At 37.5% G+C, this 24,628-nt stretch overlaps 3 protein-coding genes across 7 annotated transcripts in view; all 3 read right to left on the bottom strand.

Moving 5' to 3' along the window:
* Positions 1 to 200: 200 nt before the first annotated feature.
* On the bottom strand, positions 201 to 3,250 carry gltpb (glycolipid transfer protein b). Its single transcript, XM_026274175.1, has 5 exons — positions 2,885 to 3,250; positions 2,111 to 2,169; positions 1,815 to 1,948; positions 1,253 to 1,403; positions 201 to 1,016 (listed from the first exon to the last, which is right to left on the bottom strand). The coding sequence occupies exons 1-5, from the start codon at positions 2,988 to 2,990 to the stop codon at positions 834 to 836; spliced, it is 633 nt and encodes a 210-aa protein (XP_026129960.1). The 5' UTR covers positions 2,991 to 3,250; the 3' UTR covers positions 201 to 833.
* Positions 3,251 to 3,363: 113 nt separating this feature from the next.
* LOC113110148 (ARF GTPase-activating protein GIT2-like) lies at positions 3,364 to 15,961 on the bottom strand. 5 transcript variants are annotated; one of them, XM_026274170.1, is made up of 21 exons: positions 15,773 to 15,961; positions 14,094 to 14,227; positions 13,282 to 13,394; positions 13,065 to 13,170; positions 12,844 to 12,930; positions 12,399 to 12,529; positions 12,207 to 12,301; positions 12,079 to 12,124; positions 11,969 to 11,974; positions 11,409 to 11,460; positions 11,197 to 11,269; positions 10,997 to 11,094; positions 10,802 to 10,913; positions 10,571 to 10,713; positions 9,172 to 9,324; positions 8,446 to 8,655; positions 8,152 to 8,241; positions 6,544 to 6,626; positions 6,261 to 6,452; positions 5,461 to 5,524; positions 3,364 to 4,780 (listed from the first exon to the last, which is right to left on the bottom strand). In XM_026274170.1, exons 1-21 carry the CDS (start codon positions 15,825 to 15,827, stop codon positions 4,601 to 4,603), a joined length of 2,223 nt encoding a protein of 740 aa, XP_026129955.1. In that variant the 5' UTR covers positions 15,828 to 15,961; the 3' UTR covers positions 3,364 to 4,600. The 5 variants fall into 5 exon arrangements, with proteins under 5 accessions (XP_026129955.1, XP_026129958.1, XP_026129956.1 ...); XM_026274173.1 differs by lacking the exon at positions 8,152 to 8,241; XM_026274171.1 differs by lacking the exon at positions 11,969 to 11,974.
* A 3,664-nt stretch (positions 15,962 to 19,625) lies between these two features.
* The window catches only part of LOC113110147 (GRAM domain-containing protein 1B-like), a 6,335-nt gene continuing 1,332 nt past the window's right edge, over positions 19,626 to 24,628 (bottom strand). The window contains exons 5-12 of the mRNA XM_026274169.1: positions 24,610 to 24,628; positions 24,415 to 24,518; positions 23,204 to 23,407; positions 21,695 to 21,785; positions 21,236 to 21,247; positions 21,021 to 21,128; positions 20,787 to 20,907; positions 19,626 to 20,579 (exon numbers count right to left, since the gene is read on the bottom strand). The exon at positions 24,610 to 24,628 is cut by the window's right edge and continues 124 nt beyond it. Of these exons, the coding sequence (XP_026129954.1) occupies positions 20,490 to 20,579; positions 20,787 to 20,907; positions 21,021 to 21,128; positions 21,236 to 21,247; positions 21,695 to 21,785; positions 23,204 to 23,407; positions 24,415 to 24,518; positions 24,610 to 24,628 (749 nt within the window). The 3' untranslated portion in view covers positions 19,626 to 20,489. The remainder of the gene's footprint in view (positions 20,580 to 20,786; positions 20,908 to 21,020; positions 21,129 to 21,235; positions 21,248 to 21,694; positions 21,786 to 23,203; positions 23,408 to 24,414; positions 24,519 to 24,609) is intronic.

Below are 24,628 nucleotides of genomic sequence, written 5' to 3'. Positions count from 1 at the left end.
TTCAGAAATCATTGTAATACAGTTTGCTGATTATCAGTATTTAAAACAGTTGAGTATTTTATTTTTTCAGGATTTCTGATGAATAGAAAAATCCAAAGATCAGCATTTATCTGAAATAAAAAGCTTTTGTAACATACACTATTCCATTCAAAATCTTGTAGTAAATATATGTTTTTTTGTTTGTTTGTTTTTTTTTGGGGGGGGGGGGGGGGGATTAATAGAATATAAATTAATGATTTTATTTAACAAGGATGCTTAAAATTTGTCAAAAGTGATGATAGAGCCATTTATAATGTTAGAAAAAAGATTCTATTTCAGATAAATAGTGTTCATATCGATATTGGAATTATATTGTATCGACTGAAATTCAGAAATATATTGTGATATTAATTTTGGACATATCGTCCAGCCCAGGGCTTTGGGTCTTCAGGATTACTATAAAGTTGCAGATAGGTGAGGTGTATTGAAGATTGGAGCTAATCTCTACAGGAAAGTGGATCTTGAGGTTCAGAATTGAGGACTCCTGAATAAGTGTAATAATTATTACACTCAGAAAAACACTACTGGGTTTTTACAGCAAAACATAAACCTTATTTCTTATTTGAAAATAAGAGTTTTTTTTAAACAATCTAGATAAAGCATCATTCCTTCATGAAACAGCGCATCGTTATCCACACTAAACACTAGAAAAATCAAAGCTACATTGACAAGGACAAAAGCTCTTAGTCATCACTGAGTCTGTGATATCATATTTTTAAAGACCCTCTTAAACGTCCCATGAAAACAGTGCAGACTTAAAGATTGCTTCAGAAACTGACCTTTTGTTGGATGTTTCAAACTAAGTAGTCCAGTTCAGCATTCATTATGGAATACATTTCATAAATGGCATCTACAGTTGTAGTGAAGTTTATCAAGAACTGACAGATTTTTGCTAAACAGTCCTCCTCTGCAACTTCTTGATCCTTGGATAAAGCTTTGAGGAAATCTGACCGGCATGGTGCAGCGAATAGTGCAGCCTGCAGCAGAACCAAACAAAATGGGTGAGCAATCACAGTCTCAAAAAAAAAAAAAAAAAAGTTAAATAAAATAAATGCTTATGAATTTATTTAAATGCTTGCGATATAATTTATACAAAGACTAGACAAAATATTAACAACATAATTTCCTACAAAACTATTAAAGGCCTCATAACATGCAAAACAAATCGACATGCCCACAGTGTCATGCCTACAAAATCACAGGAAACACTCACCTTGAAAACCTTCTGGACTATCCAGCCGTGGTACTTCTTGAGGGCTTGGTCATAGGCTTTAGTGATATTCATGCGAATAAGATTGGGATTTTGCTCATCTCTTTCCCCATCTGCTAGACTTTGCAGTAAGATCTGAATGAACCGCAGGCCTCTACGGAAAAAAAACAACATAGGTGAAAATCATAAACCATACATAATATAAAAAATATGCACAAATAACAGTTTACAATATCTGGTTCCTTAATGATGACTCATGATTACCCAACGCTTCCCTTTATATATCAATTTTCATTTGCATGCTTAGCCTACTATTTGTAGTACTCTTGATTGCATTTTATAAATAAACATAAGCAACATCTAGTCATGATTTTTTTTTTCATGATCTTTACTAAAAATGTGATTGTCCAGTTCTAGTTTCTATCAACGCCATTTGTTGTAAGCATTTTATACTATTTTAAATATATGGACATGGAGAAACATACCTATACCTAAAAACTGTGATTGTGGCTGTTATATTTTGTACAAAAGACATGTAGAAAGTGTGATTTGGTGAAGAAATTACCTCTTTAACCACATAAGTGCCAATGTGGCTCCAACTTTAGGCCACTCTGAGCCATAGGTGCTTTTCTCGATTAACAGAATCTGTTGAAGAGTCTCATACTTCACTGGATCGGAGTCATAGACAGCTTTAATTTTCTTGTGAGAATTGGGAGGAGTTCAGAAAAGGCTTCAATACATTTTCAAAGGAATTTCTTATAAGTTATATATATATATATATATATATATATATATATATATATATATATATATATATATATATATATATAGCCTAATAAATGACTTAGCTCTCAGACTTACTGTGATGTTTCCATTTATGTCAGCCTTAATTGGTGCAAAAACCTTTGAACCAAGGCAATCTGAAAAAGAAATTCATGAAACATTTTTTTTTAATTAGATTTAAAGAGTTTTACTTGAAAGAATGTATTGGAAAAGAAAAAAATCAAAACATATTTAGAAATAACTAGATCTTTAAAAAATCTTTCTAAATTATTTAGCAAAAAAATTGAAAAAACTGAGTTTTAGCCATCTGGCAAACTCTTCACCCAGTAATACTAAAATTAAACTAAACTAACATTACTACACTAAAACTATAACTAGACAAGCCTTGAATAAAATACTTTGAAAGACACCAAACGTTAAATAACAATAATTAAGTAAAGCAACATTTTTTTACCCACATTTTAAATACGAACCTGGGATATTTTGCCCAGGTTAACGCACTGTGATGGCAGCGCGATGGTCATTTGGCGCCGCCGTGTGGTTCAAGGACGTATTACAAACCATCCATTAACTCCTGAGAACGGTATCCGTTCTGTTCACTCAATATTTAATGACCTCATTGTTGTTTATTACACAGGTTTAGATAATTAATTTATACAGACGTCCAATATAAATGCAAAACTTGAAAGGCATGGAGAGAAACATATGCTGTACTAAACGCTTTCACTGCTGCTTCCTGTCCATTGTTTTCATTTAAAATTATTTTATTTAATCTATAGACCTTAATCAGGTCTTATGAGTTAAACCAAGCATACTTTTTGAATTCACACATAAAAGTGAACTACGACTTACCGAAAAAAGGTGGCAGATGAGAAACAGACTCTAGAAATGTTTTCGTAGCGATCTCGTTGGTGTCGGGCAGCGGCGCAAACTGCTGATCCAGCAAAAGTGCCATCATCTAAAATGCAAATGTTTGAAAACACTATGTTTTGTTTTTAATTGCACGACGCTTTGTTGGTAATTTGTTCGTAGTATCGTGAAAAACATTCAGCAGGTGTGAAGCCACTGACAAAGTGACCGACTGAAGAAAATAAGACCGAATGAGTTCATTGAGGCCACGTTAATAAATCATGCCAGCATTTTAAATAGGCTACCCTTCCTGGAAAGCTTTAGACTTTTAAACAATTACAGTTACATACATATAACACTTGTGACAAACAGAAAGCAGTTTAAGTTTGGATGTCATACCACAGTATGGAAGTCGGGAAAGTTGAATTATTTAACACCAAAAACAATGGACATGCATTAAACCATGACATGTTTTAACTTGAGTACAGTTAAAATTTATTATAATTAGTAACAAGACTGACATTGAAGCAGCATCAGCTGCATGATGCATATCCCACATGAAGGCCAACATGACCTTCTGAACTGAGCAGGTTAGTGTATGTGTACATATCCAGCAGATATTAGAGCAGGAAATCTGACAAACTCACACCAGATTAGTGGCATACATGACTGACAACTAGCAGCTTATATATATATATATATAACTTGTATATAAATATAATACATGTACTGAATAATACCAGCGATACCACATTGGTGGCAGTTGAGTTATTTCTATTATTTCAGAGAAGGCAACAGATAAACATCCTTTAGACAAGCAAATTAACACAAGAGCATCTCTAAAACATCAGGTGGAGTGAGTTCATAGATACAGTATTTCATTTTGCAGTTGTCTATGAATATACTCTCATTCTCTGATGAACTGGATGAATGAATACCTTCTCACACATGCCTAGGATTAAACTGCAAAGGGCACAGAAACTAAGGAGTAGTACATTTGGACTGGATCGTGTTAGGAAACAAGTAAAACACACACACATACACACACACGCGTGAGGTATAACAGCTCATATACTAAAGCACTCAATAATAAAAGAGTATACACTCTGAATACTTAATACAATGGCAACACCAGGACAGGCAAGTTAGGATTTTGCAGCGAGGCTTAAGTTATTTATTGCACAAGAAATGAGGCATTGTGTGTCCTGACATCTACATCCTGGTCACATGTTGAGTGAGCTGGTTTTCAAGACAAAGAAACACTTACTGTAGCACACCAGCTGAATTTCAGCAATAACAGCGATATATGATTTACGGTTTTGTCTCACGTCAACTTTGTAAGTGGTATATTTGAAATGTGCAGGAATTAAATGAGGAAAGGCCTTGTTCTGTTTATCCACAAACAGGAGCAATACAGACGTGACATAAATCTGTGAATTAGCACCATGGGAAGCGAAACAAATATTAGTTTACATTTAAAAATGGCACCATAAAGCTAGGACAAAAAAACAGGCCATTGATTATCAAGGCTTAGTGCCCCAAACGGTATGTTCGTGTATGTATGTATAAAGTAAAAAAAAAAACAATTCATTATTTTAGTAATACAAAGCAAACTGTGCTGTTTATCATCATCTTTGTTAATAATACTGGACAGTATAATAGCAAATAAAAATACATGGTGAAACATCGAACAGGAAAGGCGCTCACTTGTCCTGTAACTCAGTTACTGTCTTTGGTAGTCACAGTAACTAGCTGTTTAGCCGCCTTGGCAATGTCATAAGCACACTGAATAACCTGCTGGGAGTTGTGTGGGGTGGCCTTTTGACATTCGCCCTGCAGACGGCTGGCACTGGAGGTCAAGAGGCGCAAAGACCCGCGGACGGACTCAGAGGATGGCCTCTGGAATGGGAGAAAATTTCAGAACCTTATTAACCATTTATTGCTTGCAGTGGATGCTGGAAATATTAGACATAAGCTATAAATGGAGATATTCTTCATTAAAGGGGTGGTAAAAAAAAATTCTAGGTTTGACTGTGTTTATGGGGTGCAGTCTAACATGTGTTAATGCTTTCTTTAATAAAAAAAAAAAAAAATGGAGCTGATGAGCAGATGAGAGCAGAGCGTGTGCAGAGCATGGGGATGCGAGGAACAGCATTAAGAGCCGATGCTTTAGGACACCGGTTTTGAAACTTGTGAATCTATTAGAACCGTTAGAAGACAGAATTGTGATTCATATAGATTTCTGTGAACCCCTAGTTTTAACAGCATGGCACCAACTCTTCCTCTTCTCTAAAGCAGCACAGCACACCCTTGCGCCCCTTGCTGCATGTTCCCGGGGGGCGGAGTTTATGTAAATTTCAGAGTTTTTGATGTCACCAACACGGGTGTAACTGTATGGCATTAAACTGCCATAATTTTAAAAGACAATATCTCTGTTTGCATTGAACTTTCAGCATCGTAACGTTGCAGATATTGTTTATGCTCAAACAGCAACATTACACACTAACTTAAGCTTAAAAAGTGAAATCACAATCAACCAGTCCTTTAAGGCAAAGTTTCCTTGTTGGCTCAAGGCTTACCTTAGGGAATAACGTAGCCATCTCTGTTACTGCTACAAGAATTCTCTCTGAACACGGGACAAAGCTTTGACAAAGAAACACAAGGAAAAATGTTATTTTTTCTTATTAAATTGGTAAAAAAATATATATATATTTAAATTATAATTAAACCGTGATTCAAAAAATGTGAAGTAGAACCAAACATGAATCTAATCATTCAAACAAACTTGATTCACACTCAAGTATACATATTTAGAAATGCAAATTTAAAACAAGGGTGAGAAAAGCTTTTTTTTTCTTTTTTTAAATGAGTGGTTATTGGTGGTAAAAACCATTCAGAAGACCACAGCAACCTCGCAGTGACTTTTTTTACATTGCGAAAGGAGAACTGGAGTGATGAAAGAGATCTGGGTGAGTGAAATGCTAACCTATGGTATCGTTCTCCCATGAATGCATAATGATCGGCAGTGACCGGAGACTCAATACCAGCACAAGTCAAGCAACAAAGGCTCCGTGTTCAGAGTAATACATCCAAAGAAGAGTTTCTGATACTTATGAGTTTACACCATTCAGTGTTCAGTATTCACATGTTGAAGCATGAGCAATTTGTGAGTCTACATGTGTGTCCTTCCATCTTGGTCATGTGTTGCTATATCGCAGCTGCGTTGACACAGTACTATCCCTTGCTTAACAGACAAAGGAGACACTGTGTCCCCAGGGCTGAATGCCATTGGAGTTTCCAACTAGAGACTGGAAGACCATTTTACACCACTAAATCTACCCATGCTGTTGCCGCACAAAGGCCAGACTAATTTTTTTACCTCTCGTGTTTATGCACTTGTGCAGCTCTGAGTAATTCCTGGATGTTCTTCGTGATCAGCTCCGTTTTGCTGATGACGTCCTCTGTGCATGGTAGAGACGAGTCGCACTCACCCTCAGATGGGTTTTCTGATTGTGGTACTGTACCATCGCTCGGCCAGCCGCTCGTCCTGGAAAAGTTATTCTGTATTGACCTGTGGTTTGAGAGGTTCAGTATCAACAAAAAAGAAACCTTTGAATACAAGATTAAAAAAAAACAAAGAAACATGAGGTGCAAAGACAAACCCAGATTCGTTCATCTCATTGTGGTTCAGTGCATTGTCATAGTCACTTTCTGGCATGCCGCTCAGGGCGTCTAATGTAGAGCCCTGTAACAGGAATAGAATCATAGTGAGCTTTCTGCAGAAGCAAGGGATGCTACCTGTTACTGCCAGCTGGTGCTCACTCAGCTAAAAGCTTGAAGACAGAGCAAACCATCATGCTTTTGGTGTAGAATCACAACTTCAGCACAATAGAGCTGTAAAGTAAAGCCAGACACATACTCCATGCAAACAGTCACACGCAGACACTTGGCTAACAGGCTGTAAAACATGTTCTCGCCTTAACAAAACCTTAAAACTCAAGGGGGCGATAGAGTTACCTTCAAACATCTCCCTGATTTATCAGCCCTGTGTTGTTATTCATATAGTTAGCTGTAAACGTTACCAGTTTAACTTGAACTCTTCTTTTCAAACCTTTGCATGGCACTAGCAAAACCAAGGCCATGGGTTCAACGGAGTATGAAGGAACTGATAAAATGTATACTTTCAATGAGCCTCATTCATGAAACACTCTCCTCCGGTTTCACAACTGCTTCATAAACTTCCAATTTGATAGTTAAACATGTTAATGAATTCCAATTATTCATATATAGGATGCTCATGCATGTTCCTTCACAATTAGCATAATCCCTGCCTAGGAATTGCAGATATGCCAATTGTGTGTCCAGGAATGCAAGGGAATATTCTGGTCTACTTTCTCAGGACTGGTTCCAGTTTATTGCATAAATGCAAAAAAAAAAAAAGAATAATAGGCCATATGCCTAACAATAAATATTCAATAACGTGTGTCCACCAAAGAGTTTTTAAAATTGCAGGCGCTCATCTTAAAAGGACCAGCTGGCGGCGCTTTGGTTTGTAGGATTGTTGGTTTGTATTTGTCCCGCCATGCCACCATTGATTGGAAGGCTGGGTAAACAGTGATGAACGCTGCATTTTACAGTCATCAACTCAACTAAAAAAAAAAAAGAGGGCAAGGGCAAATGCACTTCTAATTATTATGACATTTCATTAAAATTAATTTTCATCAGTTTGCCAAAAAGTACAAAAAGGAAGTCTTACGCACCGTTTACTAATGTTAATGAGCAGGTGTACATTTCTTTCGTACTGACTAACATTTTGAAAATACAACATTTTCATGAATTCAAAAGTTTACGTCAGAAAAGCTTTACACAAAAATGTGTTCTGCTGGTGTTTCATGAATAAAGCCCAATGTAACCCAAGTTGATTCAGATAAAAGCATCTGTCAAAATGTAAAAAGTAAACGCATGGTTTACATTCTGATACATTTCAAAACGATGGACGACATCATACTTGTGCAGCTACAGGTATTGCATAGGGTATGTTTTGGGTTTGAGATATCAGAGAGCCAGTGACTGCTTTACACATCAAGCAGAGTTGTGAGTAATGTTAATGGCTGGTGTCTCTCGCTGTGCATACGGTTTAACGTTAGTAGTCCAGCTAAAGAACATACTGTCCATTGGTTGGACAGATCTGTGGTTCATGCACTGAGTAAATGGGGGACAGATAGAAGAGAAGCCCTTTCAACAGCCTGTTCACTGAGCAGGTACTTCACCCTTTGGGTTATCTCATCCCAGGACCAGGACAGAGTTGAGGGGAACGTGGGAAGGGAGGAGAAGGCAGTCGCTGAGGGACCCTTCCCAATCTAGAAAGGGTTCAGATTATGTTTTGAGTGGGCAAAGGGATTTTTATTGATTTTTTTAAAATATGAATGATTAAAAAGATAATAGGGGCTAACAATGCATACCTCAATTGATGATTCACTGAATTACCAAATGAGTTAAAACCAAAGAAATAATGAAACAGGAGGGCTACAGCCAATTCCGGATTTGGTTTGGCTTGTACTTACATTTGACGGCAGTGGTTGAAGAGTTAGGTTTGTGTCAGGGAAGACTGTTTCTCCTCTAGGGTGGTACTGCCTCAGACCCGAGCCGGTCTCATACATCGACATGGCCCTACAGCCATGCGGAGATGGCCTGTGCGGGAGGTCCTGCGGCCTTGCCAAACTGTTAGGAGTCTGCCATTTCAGAGTGCTGTTCTCATTCTGGAGGGAGTTCAACTGAAAAAAGGCACCAAGCAGAGTCAGATATTTGTTGAGCAGTAGCGTTGTCTGACTTCGGTACTTAAATGTAAAAACAAAAGGGACGATACCAGCATTTCCTGCTAATATTTTGAGCAATATTGAGCGGATTCAGACCAAATACGATGTTGATTTTGAACCTTTTTTTGATTGGGCTCAATCTTAGGCTTCACCTTTTTGCAAGTGAACGCGAAATTGTAAACAAAACTACACGTGTAGTTTTTCCGTACCCCAGTTCGCTTGGAACCAGAGCGAGACCACCTCTTCAGCTAGGTCTTGGTATGGTTGTTTGGTCTGAACCTGAGTGCGATTGCTATACTCACACCTGCCCAAAAGATCCACACCAAGGGGGGAAAAGAACTTGAGTTTGATTAATTCGAACCAAACAAGACAGGTGTGACTACACCCTAAAATTTCAATACTGTCTGGTCCTGAAATCAGTACATTTGATAACACAATTGAGCAATCCTTTTGAGGTGCGATCCCACTGCTTACCTTGCTCTGCATGAATCTCAACTCCTCACTAAGATGGCAGTTGACCTTAAGGAGCTGTTGGATCTTTGCTTCGGAGGCAGTGAGGGCACTTTTCACTTCCATGAACTCCTGCACAGTGATGGGGCAGTCCGACAAGTCTGAAGACTCTGAGCTCTTAGAGGAGAGATCATAGTTAAATTTGATCCCACACACTACACCCACAGTAACGCCTAATTCATTTTTTTTGCAATACACAATGCGGCACATTATTGGCGGTACTGTGAACTCAATTCTGAAATAAATAATCTAACAGCTGAGGCATTTATTCCTCTAGAGTTCATTAGACCACTACTGGAAACTCTCACAGAAGTGAGGAGGAGGAGATGCTGCGAGTGGAAACAGAAGAGAGGAAAGCGAGTGGGTGTGTGGCCAAGTCCCCGCTTCCTACCATCTTCCTCTCTAATGCACGGTCGACATGCAACAATATGGATGAATTACATGTAAGGCTGGCAACACAGAGGACAATATAAAACTGTTGTGGCCTAGTGGTTAGAGAGTAAGACTCCTAACCCTAGGGTTGTGGGTTCGAGTCTCAGGCTGGCAAGGCACCGAACCCCCAACTGCTCCCCGAGGGCCACAGCATAAATGGCTGCCCACTGCCCTGGGTGTGTGTGTGTTCACTGCTGTGTGTGTGCACTTTTGATGGGTTAAATGCAGAGCACGAATTCTAAATATGTGTACCCATACATGCCTGTATGTCACGTCACTTCAACTGTTGCAGCATGAACAGCAAGCATTCAAGAGGGATGTGAGGACAGCAGGGGAAAAAATCACTGGAACGAACCTTCTGAAGATCAGCACTGTCTATACCTGCCCTCAGGGAGGCTCGCACCCTCTTTGTTAGTACAGTGAGACTGTTGAACGAAGGTTTTACTAATGTACATCTAGCCCAGGGATGGCAAACCGCAGCCCTGCAGAGTTTGGTCCCAACCCTCCTCCAACACACATACCAAGTAGTTTTCAAATAAGTGTAAATGACTTGATTAGCTGGATCAGGTGATTTAATTAGGTTTGAATCTAAACTGTGCAGGGCTGTGGCCCTCCAGGAACTGAGCTTGACACCCCTGATCTACCCCATCACATACTCCACATGTTTTTTCCTACACTACTGCAATAGCTGAGAACTGGACTATGCATTATTGCAGTATTTACATCATGCATCAAAATCTGCAATATATTTGCATATGGACAATAATTTTTATGTCTCTGCTGTATGTCTGTCACAATGTTGTGAAAAATTTGTATAAGGTATATTGGATTACACTTTATGAATACTTGCTGCATTTTAACATTGTAGGTTGCTCAGATGTTACCTCGTTGTTAATTAAGGCAATGACAATAAAGAAAGTAAAGAATGTACCTTGGTCCGCTCTTCTTTTCCAGATGTTGGTTCTTGCTCCGTATCTTCATCAGATGCCACACTGTCATAATCAGGCTGATCCATCTCTGGACTTTCACTGCCATGACGGTTCCCAATGTCCTTCAGAATTAACTCCACATTATCTGGGCAGAAACAAAGAGTTGAAGTTAGTTGAACTTTATGCATTATACAGTCCATGATAAAACCCAACCCAACACCCCCTTTAATCACCATTGAAATTATCAGGAGAATTTCCTTGCTGACGTCGCTTGGCATCAATTAAAATATCAATAACCAGAGTCGCAAACTCATGTGCATTGAACCTTGCAAGCTTCTGACGTCCCTGCAACATAAACACCACAAACTCAAACATGATAAACAAACTGACCCGTTTTAGAAGGTGAGTTTGCATCTTTGTCAATATACCTGATTCCTAGTGGAGGAATATTCCGGGTTGACAGGGAGGAATGGTACTACTGTGGTGTCCGTTACCAAGGTGCTGTGGTTCTGAGTCGCAAGCCAGACTATAACCGAAATATAAATACACCATTCAAAATGTTAGGATAAAATCAGGGTTTATACTTTGAGAGAAAATTGGACTGAGATCAGAATACCACTTTTCTAACCTGCATCCGTTTCTCTTCTGTCAACTTCATCGTAAACATCCATGGCTAGTTCTTCAAACTGATGATTACTGAGCTGAGAGCAGCACAATGTTATTATACAGACAGTGAATCTCAGTGTCAAATAGCTGTAATCAAAATGTAATAAACAACCTTAAAGTGTGGAGACAAATTAAGGTTGAACTCCAAAAACAGCAGACTCCTGTACGACTTACCGATTGAAGCTTTTTCTTTGCTGCTTTGGCCAGTTCTGACAAGTCAAGACTGCTGCATGTAAATAAATGAATAAATAAATAAATAAAATATATATACATATACATTTATATAATAATAAATTGAAAAATAAATACAAATTATAAAGAGGGTAATAACTTGTCAAATCAACCAAATTTCAGAAACTTCCCCAGCTCAAATTTTTTATTTTGCTTATATGTTTTTCTGAAGAAAGATATTTACCCACCAATCTCTTTGTAAAGGTAACATTATGACGTCATAAGTCATTTTTACCCCCCTGCAATTTGGCTTTCAATCTCAGGTGAAAATTGCAATTTTGACTCTCGTCAACTAAAAAAGCGGATTACTCAGTAAATATTCATCCATGGCATTTAATATTTTGGCTTTCATCACTAAACACGTTTATCTTTCCTCAGAAAAAAATATTAGCACTATCAAAAATTTGAGCCGGGGTCCACTGGTTGAGTTGACATGGAATGACCCAAGAGCTGTTATCATCTGATCAGCAGCACTTACTAGAAATTCCTATTTCCATACTTACACATTTCTTATCCAAATGGAGCCAGCAAAGAAAACAAATTATGCAATTAAGTGCAATTAATCAAAAACAGATTAAAGAGAGGTGTGATACAAAAGGGAACCTGTTCCTACCTGTCTGCTATCTGAGGAATTATAAAGTGTTGACTATTTTTATGATCTGAAAAAAAAATAATAATAATAATTTCAGGCTCTCATGTTTTTGAGGGACCTCTGTTATTACACAGATACTTCTGACTGACCTGGCTTTCTTCCACACAGATAGAACGCTAGTCTGTCAGTCAGCTCAAACTGGATCTCCACCAGTCTGTCTGCAAGTTCCTGGTGTCCTGCCTGCCTATAGTGGGACATAACAGATAACAGAAGAACATCAGACATAACGGAAAATGCTGAATCTTTCTATTGTTGATCCCTCAGATCTGCTTCTCTCTCACCTGGCGTAGTCAACAGGAGTCTTCCCAGAACTGTCCAGTGCTCCGGGATCTGCTCCATACACAGTGAGCAGCTCCGCCTGGAGCAGCTGGCCTGCTTTGGCAGCCACATGTAATGGAGTATTTCCTTTCTCCTGAAGAAAACAAGTGACGTAGCATTCAATGGAGTAATTCAGTTAAGGACAATACAACTTAAAACCTACTATGGAGCACTTCGATTAATTAGCATATGCTGCCAAACAATGAAACCTTATTCCACTTTAACAGTGGATTGATATCTATATATGCAGTCATGTAGAATACAGTATTAAATATTTGTTCAAAACTGATCAGGTATCTTAAACTACGATCTGTCCTTTACCTGAACTATGCTAGATTCAGTGTCTGTACTTGCTTGTAATATGTTGTTACCTAGAACAGAAAATTAAGCAATAACATTGAAACTTACAGGATGGAAAAAGTTAGCCTGCGCTCCCAGCGACAACAGCCTCAGACAAGTTTCCAAATTGCCGGTTCGAACGCTAGAGTGAAGTTGCTGAATACAAGGGTTAATTTGATGGTTTTAGTCCCAAGAACTTAAAGATCACATCAGACATATATCTTTGATAGTCTTTGTTTAAATCTCAGTTTCATCTTGGGGGTTCTTGTCCACTCATATGACATTCTTACCTTGCTGAGGTCTTCGGCGGTAACACTGTCATCTTCACGGCACGGCATTCGATGAACAAACGCCAGCATTTGATATTTAGCCTTTATGAAATCGGTTTTATTGGGGCTGAGAGAGAAAATAAACAATAAAGTGAGCATGTTTATGGTGAGAGACTCGAATGGTTCTATACATGATATATATACTGTATGTATGCATGCATGTATATATGGGACTCACTGGACTCTGTCTTGAGGATTGGCTTTGCGTTTTCCACTCATGATAGAAGATGGATCCAGAAGACTGTGTTCCCAGATTGAATTTGCTCCATTATTATACAGGGACTTCACCATCTGTGGATAAATGCCAAGAACTTAACTTAACTTTGGGAAAGAAAATTAACACATAAAAAGCTGCAGTATCATTTCTATGAAAAGTGCATATATTATTTTGCCTTGTTTATCTAAAAGTGCACTTTTTCTTGTTTTAAGGGGTGTCAAACTCAGACTTTAGTTCAAACCCGCTCCACCATACATACCTGTTGTTTTTGAATTAAGTGTTAAGTGTCCATTTTTAATTAAGGTTGAAGCTAAATTCTGCATAGCTGTGGCCCTCCAGATACTAATGCTGCCTCCATGAGCTATATTTATTATTTTAAAGTGTCCTAGCCAGAAATTGAACACGAATGGCCTCTCGGGTCGTATTTACAACTGTGAAACTCTAAGATAGCATGTGAAGGTGGCATGACATGCTCTAGGCTTATTCCGTGGAAGCTTTTGCAATTAACCACAGGTCTGAATTTAGCTTAATATGACTTGTTTGGTTCTACTGATAATTCAAGGATCTGAATGTGATATGTCTAATGATCTTGCAGTGTGGTGCAAAAAAAACAAAAAGAATAGACGAAGAGGCTGATGAAGGAAGCTGTGCAGACCGCTGCGTTCTATTCCTGTCTGAGGAACTGAGATACAATGCCCCATTTCCTTTTAATGAACCTCAGGAAATGCAAAGCTAAGCAGCTCCCCGTCAGAGCATGCAGCATGGCTGTTCACCTGGAGCTGTGAGGAGGGCCATGGAGTGTGGGTCAGGTGTCGGACCTGAGAACTGTGGCGGCCCAGGCCTCGGTGAATACTGCAGCATTCGTCACAGATCAGAACTCCCCGATTAATCGAGGCCCAATGAGAATCTGAGGGAGAAAGGAAAGCTTTGTGAGTCAGCAAAGTATTACACAACACAGCTACAAATTCCCCTTAAAAGGCAGATCCTGACATTATTTTCTAGACATTCTTCCTCCTTGGCCGCATAGTGACCCTTACAAAACCTGTCTGAGTCAAACGCATGAAAATGTGTACTGTATAAGTCTTCAGTGACAGTAAGCATGTGACTTCTTTGTACAAATGGCCAGATGTGCTTGTTTCCACTGAAGCGTAAGGTACTTTTTAGATCCTCCTCTACTAATACTGAAGAACATGATCACCAGGATTCAGAGCTTTTGTCCTTAAAGCAAAGGAGATACAATAACTAATTTAATGAATTTTTCATTTTTATGTAAGCAACAAATAGCATAAACTGAACAGTCAAACTGGCCCAGAATAAAGATGGAAGTATAATATTTAAACCTGCTGTATCACAAAACAATGAAGTATAAATGTGTGTCATTGCTGTAGATTAATTTTTCTTGTGTATATCTGTGTCTATATACATATGTGTGTGTGTGTGTGTGTGTGTGTGTATGTGTGTGTGTGTGTGTGTGTGTGTACTTGTTTTTCTATTCTGGTGGGGACTTAAACCTGAATACACACAGACTCATGGGGACTTGTGTCACGGTGGGGACCTAAATTGAGGTCCCCACGGGTAAACAAGCAAATAAATTACACAGAATGAAGTTTCTTGAAAATCTAAAAATGCAGAAAGTTTCCTGTGAGGGTTAGGTTTAGGGGTAGGTTTGGTGAAGGGCGATAGAAAATACGGTCTGTACAGTATAAAAACCATTACACCTATGGAGAGTCCCCACAAGGATAGCTGACCAGACATGTGTGTGTGTGTGTGTGTTTATATATATATATATATATATATATATATATATATATATATATATATATATAAACATAGTTATGCTTATCGATTTTCGGAAAAATAAAACAAACATAATTGGTGTAGTGTGTAATAATAAAGTGATTTAATGACGAATAAATACAGATTTTATTTTTGGCTTAAATTGGTTTATCACTATATTTATTTTATATATACATTTATTTATTTATTTAACGACAGATTTGGCTGAAATAAAGTTATTTATGTTTCATTTTATTTAATTATATATTTTATATATAATAACAATAACTGTTATGATAATAGCAACTACATTTTCTGATTGAAACTGGTCTCCACATATTATCTGGTCTTTCCTTTGTCTTGTTAAAATTAAGATGGGGTTTTGCTTGGCAAAGAAGTTATTTAAAACAATAAATTAGTTAATAAATAAATAATCCGAGGGCCTGAACATCATCAGTTAGCGCTATTTTCCATTGGAAATATCAGGATTGTCATTTAACCTCAATCTGTTTTATTCAGGCACCAATATCCATGTAATCCGTAAGCATTACTACTTTGTTTGCCTGAGAATAATCTAAAAGAAATAAATTTTTTCAACATCTGTCTGAATAAAGCCCTACACTGCAGGATCTGATCAACACATTTGTTTGTTTCATGTGTGTTTTGTTTGTCTTACCGGGCGCGCTGCAGTCCGCGCAGATCTCTCTGTTTCGCGCTCTAGTGGACATCATACAGCTGCGTTCCACGACAGTCTAAAACATTAATGTGATTAACGCATTAATGAGGGAAAGGGACAGATGTGAGGAGGACGTGTTCCCTTGTTCCTCCTTACTTGTTGACGCCTTTTTTTCACTTCCTGGAAGAGGAGGAGTTCAGCAGTCATGGGCGGGAGTTCTTCAACATGACGCTTACTGCAGGCGAGCGACGCTTTTGGTTTACATTCAGAAATTCATTCTAGGGGTGGGGGGAAGAACTCATTATGTAAATATGAGGAATTTTTGTAACTTTCTGTGGGATTTTTTACGTGGTTAAAACTCTCCACTACATATTTAGTTTTTTATGAAAAACAGAAAGTAGGCTACTGTGTTTTCTGACAAGAAGGCTTGCTTAAATGTCACTCATAAATAGTTATTGGCTAAAATATTTGGATAAAATAAGAAGAACTTAAACCTTATGGCAACTTGATTTGCCTTCAAATCTCTGTTCATAACCTACAATTAGACATTTACTTTCTGTTGTTTTACACAGAAATCTTTTTAACATCTGTAGCGACCTTTCTCTGATCTGTTCATTCGTTCTGTGGGTCATTCTGGTGAGTCTGGGAGATATTCTTCTCCCTGAAAAACTGAGATTAATTGGGGCATTTAGAAAAAAGGGCCCTGGAGATCTCAAAGTAGAGCATGTCTGTAAATGAGCAATTACTGCTTCTGCTATACCTTCTAAAATAGATAAGGCCTTTTTTATACATTACAGTCAAATAATTATTCATTAAAACAGTACCAATTTATATAAGGTAATAAAATTAATAGTAATAATAATAAATACAGTATGTGATATCAGCCACAAAGGTGGAGACAAACACTATCAGGATTGAAGCAATAAAATTACAAACTAGAGTTATATGTTCTGGATAGATTTTTAGGAACATGATCATGAAAAATGCATTTCATAAACAGTGCAAGTTGACCACTATGGCACGCAGATGCAATTTTTTTTTTTTTTTTCACATGTTGAAATATTGTTAAGAGGAAATAAATAATAATAAAAAAAGTTAAAATGCAGAAAATGTAGCAAGTAATAAGGCGCAAAAAAAAAATCTCTTTTAAATACTTTTATTCATTCCGCCTATTTCTTTACAACACAAACGGTATAGTTTTTTTTAATTATTATTATTATCCTTTTTTTCAGGGATCCCACAGTGCAACCAGCGCATGTAGGATGTGCATTGACTGTACACAACATATACATACATTGCGGTATACTTGTGTGTATATACATTTTGTAAAGAAAACTTTAAATAATTAAAAAAGCTTCAATGTTGTAATTACAATACATGTTCATTTTTCTTTTTCTTTTTTTCAATGTATCGGAGAAAGAAAAAAAAATAACCCAGTGTATTTTCACCTCAGTATTTTGCTCCTGAAAAAACAAACAAACAAACAAAAAAACATGATTTTTCACACCATCCGGACCATAACAGTCATGGCCATAGAAAAGCAACCACCCTGTCCGTGCACATAGGCTACTGTAAAAAATAATACTGTTAGCAGAACTTGAAAAATAATACTTTTAGGGCCTGACAGTGAGCAATGTGGCACCATTGCTGTGGCCCCTCAGTGCTTGACATCAAAAGTGCCTTCTAAATCACCCGTGCTTCCAAAACCCAGCAGGTTATGTCCAAATAAAAGATCGTCTTTTAGCTAGAAAATACATTCACACAGATGGTTCATGTGGAGTTTCAGCAGTACTTACACACTCTACCTGAACACACACAAAACTGCATATTGGTTTAATGAAAATGAGGATGAATACAAACAAGAATTAACTGTAGTCCCTGTTCTGGATTGATTTTTAGGAACATAACAATCATGAAAAATAAATTTTTCATAAAAAAATTTACATAAACAGTGCAAGTTGATCACTACGGCCGGCAGATGCTATTTTTATATCTCCTAATTGGCCTTGTATAGCACAAGAGGTCTGCCACTAAAGCCAACATGGGATAGCAGAGGCTCCAAAAGTCATGCACAAGACCTCACAGGACAAAACGATCATCTAAGATTCAGTTACTTTGAACAAAGTGGACTCGTTCATATCTAAGAAGTTTCACATCTATCACGTTCTTGACTAAGACAACCATCAGCTCTAGTTCTTTACATCAGTTCATTCATTGGTTTAAACAATGTCTAAGACAACTGGACTTATTAATGAACTAAAAACAAGTTGATTCCATGGCAAAATCGACATTACCGCTTGATATTTAAAATATTCAAACCAGAACTTTAGATTGTGGAACTGCTGCTTAGAAATAGATCCACTCCGGTAAATACATTTCTAATTGGATTTTTGGCCTTTTAGGATTAGGAATTAAAATTATTCATGATGAGGAGTAAAGTGGGGAACAGAATCAGGACTCGAACCCATGCCTACATGAGCACCATTGTTGGAGTTGTGTATGAGAAAACACAAGTTTTTGCGTATGACACCCCAAGAGGTTTTAGTCAATTTGACCATTTTCATGAGGTTGATTTTTTATTATATTGCCAAAGTTTCTAGACAGTTTCTCTTTGTAAATTCAAGCATAACCTGGATTTTTCACAGTTCCATCTTAACACACTCACTGCTGGTCTCTCTGTAAGAACGCATCAAGATACATGTCTTTCCAGCTCCACAACGCTAATAAACACAATGTTAAATACATTCTGACATCACATGACCAATGTGCATCTCTCATCTGTCCAGCAGCTGGTCAGGCGTCAAAACACAAAAACATCATACAACATGAAACAAACAAAAACAAAAAAAATCATGGAATGGCTTTAAAATCAAAGCTTGGCAATATGAAGTTGTTAACAGCTGCCCGCAGGATTTAAATGAACCCTGAGGGAGAACAGAAACACATTCATGTAACAATAACTCATTCACAAATGAATGGATGCTATTGGCTGGGGTTAACCACTGCATGAGAGGTTTGGTTGATTTGATGGCTGCATCCTAGTTCCCATACTCTTCCTCATAATTGAGCGCTGAAGTCATGGCATATCACCCTGGTTCCCTCGATAAAAACCCGAAAGGATTTTTCCATCTGCTTTTTTGTTTATTGTGGAAAGTAAGCTCTGTGACCAACAATGGTTTATGATTCTTGCACTGTTTGTTCATCATAATATCTTCACCAATGAACAACACTTTTACGACTTTTGAAACCTAAATGCCAGAAGCAAGAATCTAAATGTGAGATAGAAACTGAAAACACCACGGTTGCTTGACTTCACAGTCAACTCTTTTGATACAACTCTTTATTTTTTTAATTAGTTTTCCTTTTTGGTTTGATGTTAACACATGTGCACAGTGTTTTTTTATAGTTTACTCTGCACATTAAACTGACAAAGTCATCTGACAGTGAATGTGCAAGTGATTTGGGCATTCATAAAAACTGAAGTATACTCAGCTGTGCGCTCGATGGATCAGAACATGGAAAACGTACACTTGTGGCTTAACTGTGTCCTAACTACCGTATTTTCCGGACTATAAGTCACACTTTTTTTCATAGTATGTCTGGTCCTGCGACTTATAGTCAGGTGCGACTTATTTATCAAAATTAATTTGACTTGAACCAAGAGAAATGAACTAACAGAAAACATTACCGTCTACAGCCGCGAGAGGGCGCTCTGTGCTGTGCTCAGTGCTTTTGTAGTCTACACTGAGCAGCATAGAGCGCCCTCTCGCGGCTGTAGACGGTAATGTTTTCTCTTGGTTCTTGGGTGTAAATAAATGCGACTTATAGTCCGGTGCGACTTATATATGTTTTTTTACTTGTCATGACGTATTTTTGGACTGATGCTACTTATACTCAGGTGCGACTTATGGTCCGAAAAATACGGTATATGTCTAAAAGTATGTACCTTTTCCAAGTATGTACTTTTACTGTGCAGTAGCATGGAAACTGGAATGCAGCCGATGGCGCTTAGTAGATGGAATGTTAGAGACCGTGGCTCTTTTGCCATTGCAAATCAACCAATCAGAGGAAGTCATTCCTCCAGACAGGGGAGGATATACCAGTTGCATATAGTTGATGCACCATGGCGCAAGCTATCAAGGAACCAGCCTTGATTCTCCATGGAAGCCAAATGTTACTAATGAACTCTGGCAACAAATATAGCTCTACATAGAAATGATATATTTTCATGTTTATCATAATATCGTTCAATTCCATATTTTGTTTTTATAAATAAATGTGTACATGTCGTCGTAACATTTGCTGATAGTAACTCCATATTTTCTTTATCTGGTCCCAGACTCCAAAAGGTTTAAAAAAAAAAAAGGGATGCTGCCGAGACCCAACATCCGCTCAAGTTTTCCGAGTGTTTAAACCAGAGTCTGTGTCTGTTTTGAAGTGACAGTTCAATCGTTTTGGTGTGTTTGTTTTAGCCCTGGCTGAACGGACCGAATCCATGATCACGGGACTGCATTCCTTCCAATTTTTTCAGCTCTTTCATCGCAGAGAAGACAGAGAAATTACAGTACTAGGTTTGCATCAGTGTCTGTTGTCAGAAAGGCCTCGCAGCGGTGCAGCCGAACCGTGAGAGCCGTCCCTTACCATGCCCCGGCCCAGCTCATCTGGTGGCTTACATGTGGAGGTGTTCATTACATCGGCTGAGCCGGGCCTCTGTTCGTCAGTGATGGCGACTTCTGCTTTCTTCACTGTCTGAATCGTAGTCTCTCAGCCCCATACCTTTCAGTAGCTTCATTAGAGACTCTCTCATCTGTAAACACCCAAATATATATTTGAAATCCTTTTCCAGGTTTCACATTTTGTATTCTACTGAAGAAAGCAAGGCTATAGATTTAGAATTACCTAAAAACGTGTCATTTTTGGGTGAACTATCCATTCATAACTATTCCTCATTGTTGATACTCTATTAACAGGATGCAGTTATAAAAGTTCCCCATTTTTTCAAACTTGAACTTACCTCATCTAATAACAGCACAGATGACTTTATTATTTCCCTCCATTTTTCCAGCTCGTTTTCATGGTAACGCTGCTGAGACTCCAAAAGTTGAGCCCATTCGATCTGTGTCTGTGGAAGTTTACTGCAACACACACAGAGCCAAAAACATTCCAAAATGTAGGAGTTTTGAAAAAACCTCTTATTCCATCTGTTAAAAAGAACAAATAAACACATTCAAAGGTCTAGTCACTGTACCTTTCATGAGACCTGAGACCCTGCCAGGAGGTCAAACTCTGAGCCGTGTATTCCAGCATCCATAGCTTATAAAACAGCATCATGTTCAAAAATACCAGTAGCACCAGACTGAAGAGCAGAAGAGGACAAACTCAGATTAGCTCATGAACGGCAACGGAGAAATCCTAAAGCAGCTAAACAAGTGTCACGTTCATACAAATGAAAACATTGAATACCTTACACAAATCCTGCAGGATGCAATGAAAACAGGAGAGAGAAAATATATGAAGCCACAGAACAACAAAATGCAATGAATTCCAGCTGATCAACAGTGTGTTACTTAAACACTCACTAAAAAATGTGAAATAAACAAAGAAACCTTTTAGACTTCTAAAAATATAACAGAGGGTGCAATATGAAGACTATCAGACCAAAGTAGACACTGAATGAAACATGCAATGAAGACTTTAAAGAGACCTATTTTATACTTTTATAGCATGCTATATTATGTATAGGTCATATTCTTATATTTAATAACAGGAAACTTCCTTCACATGAAACCTTTAAATAAGATGCATGTACAGGTATCAGTTTTATATTGCAGTTAGACGTTATTTGCTAAAATGAGTAATTTAGGAGAAAAGGAATGGAAAAAAGAAGTCCTGTGATTTGTTTTTTTCACTGTGAATACTCACACAGAGCTGATTATAAGCAGAAGTTTGGAGATGCTGTAGAGAGCCAGGCCTTCCGATCCGTGGTCAGGGATATGTCTGGTCTGTGTGGATCCTGCGGCAGCACATACATTATAATCAATAACACAAAAACAGCAGTCAGGCATGTGATCAGCTAGAGACAAAAAAGAAAGAAAACCTGACTACACCCCAAATCACATCCACAAGCCACGCCCCCAGCACTTATTATTTAAAATATATATTTTAGCACAAGATTTATCCAATATTGTAATAATTTTGTTCCCTAAAAAATAAAAAGCAGCTTTTAATAATCATGATAACAGTATAATATAATATATTATAATAATGTACTATAATATATTATAGTAAACTACATAGAATTGATATTATTATTAAAACACTTAAAGTTTGGAAACATTACAAATATTACTGATTTTGAAATAAATATCTTCTGCTCATCAAGGCTGAATTTATTTGATCAAAATAAAGTAAAAAAAAAAAGCAATATTGTGAAATATTATTAAAAATAAAATAAATATATAATTTTAATATATTATAAATGTAATGTTATTTCTGTGATGCAAAGCTGAATTTTTCTCATCATTTAATCCAGTTTTCAGTGTCACATGAAATCATTACAAATTATTTGACTCTCAAAAAACATTTCTGATTATTATTAACAATTTTGCTGCTTCATATTTTGCGTGGAAATTGTGATACACTTTATTTTTGATAAATAGAAAGTTTAATGAACAGCATTTATTTGCATTTTGCTTTTAATGCATTTATTAGATAGTCATATTTTTTAATGTCTTCAATCACTTTTTATCACTTTCATGCAAGATGAATATAATTATAATTTTCTCTCTTTTTTTGATCTTAAACCAATGTTTGAGTAGTATCACTGTTTCCTCAAAAGAATGTAAACAACAAAACTGTTTTTAACATTGATAATAATGAGAAATGTTTCTTGAGCAGCAAATCAGCATATAAGAATGATTTCTGGAGGATCATGTGACACTGAAATTTCTCTTTGTAAACAACAACAGATTTATATAAAGATTTCTAATGACGAATGTTGTGCTCCCAAATGCACTAACAGTGAATCACAGTGCGTCAGACTACAACCTATTAAATAACTGCATCACAATCACAAGAGATTGCAAATTTTATGACAGCACTAGCAATCTCAAATTCTCACTGCCATTCATAAAAAGCTACCAGGTTGAGTAACACATTTCAGCACTGATTCTGCTCACATTTGGCGCTTGGAATCATTTGAACGCTTTTAACTGTCCTGCAGATGGGGCCGTGAGCTTGTACAGCACTTTCAGGACCATTTCTTCCCTGATGTTTAAGAAAACAATCTTTTTGCAGTTTATGTAATAGCTTAAGGCCATTTGCGTGATTTCAATAATCATGCAGTAACGGAAATCCATATTTATACGGAAACATCGTATCTCTGAACCATAATGCCCAAGTACACTAGCAGAGATCTGGCTAATGTCGCACCTGCCACGTGTTTGATGCGATGGATGACACTCTTCTCATCCTCAGGTGTGGTGACGGGACTGAGCGCCTCGTCCAGGTGCTGATGTCTCGTGTGCGTCAGCGGGTGTTTCCTCCGCCTCACTGTAGCTGTGCGTAGGCCTTTGGATTTGGGAGACTGTCCGTGAGGTTCAGATAGCACCAGCTGTACCTTACTCAACTCCAGCTCTATACACACACACAGAGAGAGAGAAAATAGAGAGAGAAACAGTTATTATTTCCATCTTTATTCTTTTATGTTCTATGTGTTTTAATTTAATTTTGTTATTTTATTATTGATTACACTATAAGTAAAATATGGTAAGTGAAAATATTTACATCAATTATGTGCCTTTTTATATGAGGTAATATTGTTCTTGGGGGTTCCCAGAATGTGTCTGTGAAGTCTCAGCTAAAAATATCTCAGAAATAATTTATCATTAACTTTTATTTAATTTATTAAACATCTGGAAAATATCATTTTCAGGGCATGTCTTAAAAAGAGATGTTTTGGTTCACTCAAAAAAAACAAAAGCAAGATTTAATTCCATTTCGAAGTGATGACTTATCGTGTGACTCTTTTACCGGCTGTTTTGAAGGAAGATCAACGTTCGCGACAAAAAATATTTGCAAACTGTAATTAAGCAGAGATCAGTTAGTTCCTCACTTTCCGTGCTGACGCCGAGACCGTTTGCTTGCTTCAGTGAAAGTATAACGTGCCTAGCGTTGTCGACCCGTACATTACACATCACGCCCTGATGTCACGTGTCGTTACGGGATCTTCAAGGGTTGTGTGTGAAAGCACGCACATATCCCGGGTCATCACTGGCAGTGTGAAAGTGCAAAATCTAGCGACCCGGGAACAATTGCCGGAACACTTTACCCCTGTATTTGCCGGAATGGCAGTGTGAAAGGGGCTTGTGATATCAAAACTGCAGGCCTAGTGAAACTAATTTGGTTTAATGGGGATTAAAAAAGAAAGAGTGAGTGGATTTTTATCATTGTAGGGTGGTTGTGCTCACACACTGCCAACACACCTTTATGTCCAAACACCATGTAAAAATGCATAATAGGTGCCCTTTAATGATTCAAAATTAGATTTTATTTCCAATAGTCCATTATTGGCATAAATATTATTTATCTTTATCAATTTAATACTAGTTAAATTTTTAAGTCCCCACTCTACCAAAACATACCTAAATATCTAAAATATTCATCCAAGCCACTCCAGAAGTTTCTCTCAATGAAGCCCTTGACCAGTCCCCAAGGCTGCTTCCTGTAGCGTAGTTCAGCTGACACCCTTTAAGATTCATACGAAAAAAAACTGAGCATTACACATTGTATATATTGGGTTAAAAAGAGAGTTAATAAATATAGAGCACACGCTTTACCTCAGGCGGCACTTGTTCT

This window comes from Carassius auratus, chromosome 10 (assembly GCF_003368295.1).
Source record: "Carassius auratus strain Wakin chromosome 10, ASM336829v1, whole genome shotgun sequence".
Classification (NCBI taxonomy): domain Eukaryota; kingdom Metazoa; phylum Chordata; class Actinopteri; order Cypriniformes; family Cyprinidae; genus Carassius; species Carassius auratus.
This window is presented reverse-complemented; position numbering and strand designations above follow the sequence as displayed.